Raw genomic sequence first — 8,112 nt, forward strand, 5'->3', positions numbered from 1 at the left:
TATAAAATTAACATAAATGTTAATCAATCTATGGTCGTGCCTTGTTATTATTTTAAAATAAAAATCAATAAACCCCAGCTCAAATTGAAGCTTGATATTTTTAACTCTCCCTCTTGTTACAATATTTAATTTGGTTTAATGATCTTTTTATTAAATTAATTAAAATCTCACCAAATTATCATTCTTCTCTCTCCCCCCATCTCTCTCTCTCTCTCTCACACCACAAGAGACGGAGGAGAAAACATAGAAAAAAGATTAGGTTCATGCGTGTTACACTTAGCATGTGGTAGCTATTTGGTTTACTTAATCAAAATCTCTTGACGTCAACTACCTAAATTAAATAAGCTAAACTAACCAAACCAATCATTTTCAGTAAAATAACGGCAAAATTTCTCATCAAATAAAAATTATAAAAAAGAAGAAAAAACCACATCACAGTTGTCCTTTTTTTTTTTTGGTGACACATCACAGTTATCCTTTCTTATAAGAAAAATGTAACCACAAAAAGGCTGAATCTAATAAATAAAAGAATGATAAATCTAATGTTAAAACATTGAAAATATTTTTAATTGTGATTAAGTATTAAAATGTTCAAAAGAACGATATCGAGGCTGAATAAAATTAATAACTTTCGTGGGTATTCAAATGTCATTCTCCCAATAAATATTGTTAATTTAGCGTTTCATATCTCTAGATTACTCTCTTCCCACTTATCCTCCAATCACCTATCTCACCTTGCAATGGCAACGATCAACTTCGTTGGGAGGCTGATACCACTAACAAGTACAATGTTAAACAGGGCTATGCTTTGTCTTCGCAGAACGTTACAATCACGAGGGTTATTCCTTTGAAACTTTGTGAATTTCTATGGAAAATTCGGCTACTCAAAATCAACTCCTTCTCATTTGGAAGTTACTACATTCTGCCAGACCTGTTGGAGAGGTTTTGAGGAAAACATCATTTAAATGTCCAAATTGGCCGTCTTTGGTTGTTAGATTGATGAAATAATAGACCGTCTTTTCTGTTCTTGTCCCTGGTTTGGTGCTTTATCTCTTCATTCTACGTACAGATATTTTCAATCAAGATTTTTCTATTTGGCTTTCCAGAACATAGCATCAACTCTTTTTTTTTCTGATGGCAACATGATAATGCTGAAGGGATTTATTGTGTTACTAAAACTCACCTGGACTAAGCGGAATATGGCACTTTAAAAAGGTCTAACTAGTAATCCAGAAAAATTCATTGAAAGTTTTTGAGGCTCTTTTAACTTCCTCACGGGAGTCTGTAATTGGAAGAGCTTTTCATACATTACTAATATTTCAACTCTAGCTTCTACTTCCACTTGCCTAATTGCGATATTCGCAACATTTTTAACTCTGCACAGGAAAGGTTAAAATTCAAAGGCATACCTCTTGTGTTGCTATTGTATATGCTTGTTCAGGATGAAACTCAAGCTGGTGAAATGACAATCTTCTAATCCTCTTCCTTTTTGCATCTCCTGCTTAAGACTTATGCTGTGTTGGATTATTAAAGTTGCACCAACTTTTTCTGCATTCTTAAATCACAAAAATATTATCTTTTGCAAGAGGAATTCGTTTAATGGTCTACTCGGTCGCTCTCATCTTAATGATATCTTGGAAAAAGATGTCAGCATGCGGTTTCAATCATTTTCTGGTTGCTTTTTTCACAAAACTGATGTTTTATTAGTTTTCCATTCCCTAACCTCTTCAATATGGAACTTAATGGTATGACTTTTTTCATTTTATAAAATTGATCTTTTTATCCAAAAAAAAAAATCCTCCAATTACCGGTGCCGGGGCTCCAGTGACTGATAATGGAATTTCATGGTTCACAATGGAAGGATTTTATTTTTAGTATGCCAAAGCAATATCATCATTTGGCCAAGAAACTTAATTCCAAAGAGATCCAAGGGCTGTTGTGGGAATAAGACATTTTGAGGGCATCGCTTATTAGATTTAAAAGATGTTTAGATGAAAACCAAACCATAATTTTAATAGTAATTTTACAATAGTGAAATAAGTAAATGAAAAAAATTTTATTTCGACTTGCATAAAAATGTTTTTAAAAAACACTTTCGAAAAAATCAAACGCGCGCTTATATATTAAAATTCAGTGGAAAAAAGACACGTACTTCATAAATTCTGTCACTTCTTTATGCCCCCCTTTTTTTTTTGGGGATACAATTCCTTATGCCCTTTTCTCTAGTTAATTATTCGGCCCAAAAGAAAGAGTTAAACCCGGAGCCCAATATCATGATCATTAGGCTGACGGCCCAGTCAATAAAAGATCCAATTATGCTCCCTTATGGTTCCCTCTAACTATCCGGATCTCATATAACCCGTGACCCGTTTCGTTTCGGGTTTCTTACACGTTACGGATATTTACCGTTGTTCCGTAGTTCAGCTTCTTCTTCCTTTGACACCCGACATGAAATCTCTATAACTTCTCTCTCGATCTCTCTCTCTCTCTGAGCTCTCAGGACCACTGATCACTGTCATGGACGGAAGCGGGGGAACCCTATCGGAGATTTACCAAAGCGCGAGGAAGCTCTTGCTGAGGACCCGTGATGGCCTCGAACGCCTCGAGCGGCTCGAGTACTCCACTTCTGCGGCAGGCATGGACACCGAGCTCTCCTTCGCCGTCAAGAAGGATATCACACAGATCCAATCCCTATGTGTTGAGATGGACCGGCTCTGGCGATCCATCGCTGCCAAGTCTCAACGCGATCTCTGGAAAAGGTGAGAATGAATCTTTATTCCTCGTTTGCCGTCCACATTAGTTGTTCGCCGTTTATTTAGTCAAAAACTTCTGATGTTGGCTCCTTTTCATCTAAGTGATTATTTGCTGTTTTATGGTGAAATTTCGTCTTGTACTTCGGCAGTCTTCCAATTATTCTAGGGTTTATTCATCAGGTAACTTTGCATGTGAGAAAGATTGATTTATGAAGATCATATAATATTCATAAGTCAGGATGAACAAATAAATTTACTGTCCTATAAGGTCAATAGTACCGTTTGTTTATTCTGTAGATGGTGTATGAATTCTTGAATTTTAATGGATCCAGACATGATACACTAGTCGTCTTGCTGCATTCAAAGAAGAATCATGTTTCTTTGTTCCTTTATTGGCCTTCCCAGTTACCTCTAATTTTAACGAGAAAAGAAAACGCGAGTTATTCTGTGTGATAACAATTGATGTGATTTCACATTTCTTTGTAATATTAACATGCGTCTGATGTAATATATTGGATCCTTTGCAAACTAATGTGAAGATTTGCTTTGGGATAGCGACGGCGATGATATTTATTTTTGATAGTTTACTGTTTAATGTCCACAAACCAAGGCACGTCAATGATATGGATATTATACAAGCCATATTAGGATCCTTAAATATCTTACCCGGACAATAGCGTATACGAATGATAAAACATCAAAATCAGTACTCATTGGATGGCACAACTTGCAGTAATTATAAATGATGTCTGTAAAAGCTTCCCTGGTCCCCCTTCATTATTAGCAATGCCCTCGATGGACTTGAAGTTAAATGGTCTCATCCTCCAATGCCTTTAGTCTGATATAGGCAATTTCAACAGACATTCAAAGATAATGTTAATGAGTCTTGTTAATCCAGTTAACGTAGCTCATGAGGAGTGTAGCAACAAGAAGGCCACTATTATTTGAACTACAAGCTCGTTGGCAGATTCTTATTATTTCTTCCAATGTTGCTTAGTTTCTCTGGGAATCTCTTTAGATCAATGGTACTGGTTTGACCCTTACGTAATGCTGAACTGGTAATCCAGTATAAAATTTTCTTTAGAGTTTAGATTATAGTTTGGAGTTATCTCAGATGCCATAAGCTTTGACTTACCAAGCCAGATTCGTGACTTTCATTTGCATGGGACCCAGCGGCCAAATGATTATAATCTTTATTGTATGTGCATTAGTATATGAAATAGTTTATCATTTGCATAGAAACCAGTTAGATTATTCCTTCATACTAATGAATGTTAGCAAGTTTAGTTGGTTTCTGTTCAATGGAACTAGTCTTGACCTTTGTATTTGTTCATACCAAGCCATAAATGTGTTTCTTCTTCCTATTTTAATTTTCTATTTTGTCAGTACATATCCCCAGTGTCTTTTGTTGGATTTACTGCTATATCTTGGTGATAGAGGATCTTGATGTGGGGTTATTATGCTTTCTGAACGCAGAAAAGTAGAACAAATAGCTGAGGAGGCTGAATCATTGAGAGAAAGCTTGGATAAATATAACTTGAGAAATCAAAAACGAATGACAGAAGCTAAAGAGAGGGCAGAACTGCTGGGACGAGCTGTATGTATTTGCTGCCATGCTCTGGTTTAGTGACTTCTTGATGTTTGCTCTGCTACGTAACAAACTCATTTATTGTGCTAGAACGGGGATTCTGCTCACATTTTGAGAATTTTCGATGAGGAGGCACAAGCAATGCAATCAGTTCGTAATTCTTCAAGGGAACTGGAAAATGCTAATGCACTTGGGGAGGCCATCCTGTCCTCAATACATGGACAAAGGGAACGCTTGAAGGTATCTTTCCTGCCGCTTTCACGTATGACATACACTGCTATAGAAACATGTCACTCCTGGAAAATCAATGTCTGCTAGGACGTAACATGGCACAACAAATTGATGTTGTGGAGTTTAGATATGTTACCATGGCATGGCTAACGGCAGATTCTGTTTTTGTTATATTTTATGGTTGGAACTTGAGAGAAGCTGTTTCTGTAAGAAGCAGCTACAGCCCAATAGTGATAAGATATAGTTGTGTGGTCAGTTTCATTTTACATTATCTTTTAATCCTATGAGATGGCAAGAACTTTTTGCCAGCTTTCCATTGTATATTGAACTTCTTGCTTTTCAAATCAGGGGAAATTATGAAATTGGAGTTTAGCATATTTCTCAAGTGCAATATATTTCATGGGATACTAGGAGAGCATTGTCAGGAATTTCATTCTCCATTGTAGTTCATTCCGGAGTGTGTCTAGGCACATGGCTGTTAATGATGTATTCTGCTAATATGCGTTTTTTATTTGAATTCTGTGTTTGTGCAGAGTGCACAGCGGAAGGCATTGGATATCATGAATACAGTGGGAATATCAACCACCGTTCTGAGGCTCATTGAGAGACGGCATCGTGTTGACCAATGGATCAAATATGCAGGCATGCTTCTGACTGTCATTTTCTTGTTTGCGTTTATTTTGTGGAGACGCTGACACTAGGACCTGTCGGGAGTGAGCTATCCTGTTTGATTCTTCTTCTTCTTCTTCTTTTCTTCTTTTCTTCTTTTTTTTTTAAATTGCCTTTCAAAATATATGTGGAGAAATGCATATAGTATTTATATTCAAGGTTTATCATGCTGAGAAGAGCAGAACAGAATATGTATGAAGAACATAGTTGTGGAACCTCCATAGCATTTATATAACGTACAGAAGGCTGCATATATGTTCCATCAATGACCTTTTTCCAGGTCTCCCTTGAATTTTATAATATATCCGTGTTTTTGTGACTCGTGATCATATTGTCATTTTTTATTGTTCGTATCTCTAAAGAGCGTTGATCAATCATAGAATAACTTCGGAGATTTGATATTTTTTATTTTAAGGCATTTTGAAAGTGAGAAATGGCTAATTATTCTTTGACTGACTTGTGAGAAATAGTAGAGTACTGGGTAGGCCTGCACATTGTGAAGTAACACATCTATATTTAATTTTCATACCTAAAATTTATGGGTAATTTTCTCATGTAATAATAATGTGAAAAATAAATTGAAAAATCACTACAAGGTTTTAAGAAGATATAATTACTAAAAAAAAAAAAAAATCTTACAATGGGTGAATAGAATAAAATGATCTGATTCCGGATGGGAATACCCGAATAAATTTTTTGATTATTACATTTTTAATTTAAAGATCTCACTACAATTTTATTATTGAGTTTAATGTGGTCTCAAGAGTAATTTAGTTAGCCTTTGTAGGCATCTTACTCGTCCTTATTAGCATGACAGCGAGGAGTAATCACACTATCGACGTCTTATATAATATTTTTTCGGTTCTAAATATAAAAGTTACTCCTCCAGTCTCAAATATAAGACTCTTATATTAATGTGTATAAAGGTCTTATATTTAGGACCGGAAAAACATTTTGTAGTGTAATTTATAAAATAGGTATTATATTTAGAATCAGAAAAGTATTTTTCAAGCAACTGCTGAAGTTCCAAGATTGCCCTGAAGATACATATTTAATGACTAAAGTGAAATTAACTCGGCCAAAACAACATCATTTAGTGTAATACTACCTCAGGTCCTTAATATAAGACCTCGTTTGATTTTTATTTTGGTCCTAAATATAAGACCTCAATCCACTTTGTCTCTCATTTATACATTTTTTTCCAAAATAGCCCTTCTAACAATAATAGTTGTAGTTAATACACTTGATTAGTAAGAATATTTTAGGAAAGACAACATCTATTTAAGACAAATAACTAACTCAACTTACTTTTTTAATCCCCTCAAATTAGTCAACTGGCTCTTATAATTAGAACCGAAGGTAGTATTCAGGAGGGGGGTGGGGAATACTAATCCACTTGACTATTTGGATTAACTACGTTGCATCGGTCAAAATTGGGCTTACAAGGTTAATCGTGTCCATTCAAAGTCTTATTCAATCATAATTTCATTAGGACACGAGGTCAACTCATCATGTCGGGTTTTAATATTATGATTTTCAGTAAACTTGTTGAAATATTCGAAAACATATAGCCCAACAATAACAGTATATAGAAGAAAAAAATGCTAATCATTTGATAAATTGAATCCATGGATAACTGCGTAGCTAAAGATAAAAAATTGACTGAATAAATAAATATGTAGTCAATTTTTTCAAAAAATAAGTTATAAAAACTAAATAGAGAGTAACAAGAATTAAAAAAATAACAATGAATAACATAGCATATCATATCGTAATAATAACAGTATATCCGACAATAATAATTTTGAATTTTTCAACAAATCAAAATATATTGATAATTGTATAGTTGAAAATAAAAAAAAAATTGACTGAAAAATTAAATACCTGCCAATTTTTCAGAAACTAACGAAAATTCAGTCCTACTGTTTACTAAATAAGAAGAATAAAAATAAATAAGTAAATATTTTGCTCATAAAAATAAATCTGTTATAAGATACAAATAAGTATAATAACCTAAAAGTCCTATCGCCAGAAAAAAAACTCAATAGAAATTGAAATGATACACCATGTTTATAATGCAAAGAGTAATAAATATAGATTGAAGTCCATCAGGCAAAATGATAATTTAGCAATATAATGCCTACCAATTTTTTTTTGCTAAAACATAAGTATCTTTTTATTGGAGGCAGTCCTATTTAATACACTATCGGGTACTAAATGTGGGTACCTCTCTCCGTAGGAATTCAAACCAATGCCTACCAAATTTGTTGCTGCACTAGTCTTCCCATGTTTCTTATTTTTCAAAAGCCAACCTCCAGAAGAACCACCATTTGAGGAGTCTAATGCAACGGTCATCAACTTATCCTGCACAAAAAAAAAAAAAGAACAAAATGCATAGAAGGAAATTAAGTGACTCAAAAGCTTTCCACACACAAACACATGCAACCCTACGACTACAAACACATACCTGATGAAAGAAAGCCAACATTTACAAAAGCATTGACAAAAGCAATAGGCAGGTCTTGTCTAGTTGAATCAACACAAACACTAACACTAACCCAACAATCAAGCAAGTTTGCTTATAGGAGGAAAAAACAGTAAATTATGGGTTGAAAAAATCCAAGCAGAAACTACCTCTGGTCCTAACTATAAGACTTCATTCATAGTTTATAAATGAAATTTTATAATTAAAACCAGAAGTAGTAGTAGTAATCAAAATCACAGGCACTTAACTTGTACAGGGGTGTTTGGATAGAAACCAAACCATGGTTTCAAAAGTGTTTTTACGGATTACGAAGTAAATATGTGGAGGAGATTACCTCGTTTTGCGGAAAAGTGCTTCTGAAACCATGGTTTTGGGTTTCCCAAACA

At 34.4% G+C, this 8,112-nt stretch overlaps 1 protein-coding gene across 1 annotated transcript; it reads left to right on the forward strand.

Annotated features, from left to right (window-relative positions):
- The first annotated feature begins 2,444 nt into the window (after positions 1-2,444).
- LOC114742177 (membrin-11-like) lies at positions 2,445-5,507 on the forward strand. Its single transcript, XM_028930458.1, has 4 exons — positions 2,445-2,759; positions 4,230-4,350; positions 4,432-4,581; positions 5,106-5,507. The coding sequence occupies exons 1-4, from the start codon at positions 2,518-2,520 to the stop codon at positions 5,265-5,267; spliced, it is 675 nt and encodes a 224-aa protein (XP_028786291.1). The 5' UTR covers positions 2,445-2,517; the 3' UTR covers positions 5,268-5,507.
- Positions 5,508-8,112: the final 2,605 nt, after the last annotated feature.

Source organism: Neltuma alba, unplaced genomic scaffold (assembly GCF_004799145.2).
Source record: "Neltuma alba isolate B1F8T4 unplaced genomic scaffold, ASM479914v2 tig00003679_pilon, whole genome shotgun sequence".
Taxonomy (NCBI): Eukaryota; Viridiplantae; Streptophyta; class Magnoliopsida; order Fabales; family Fabaceae; genus Neltuma; species Neltuma alba.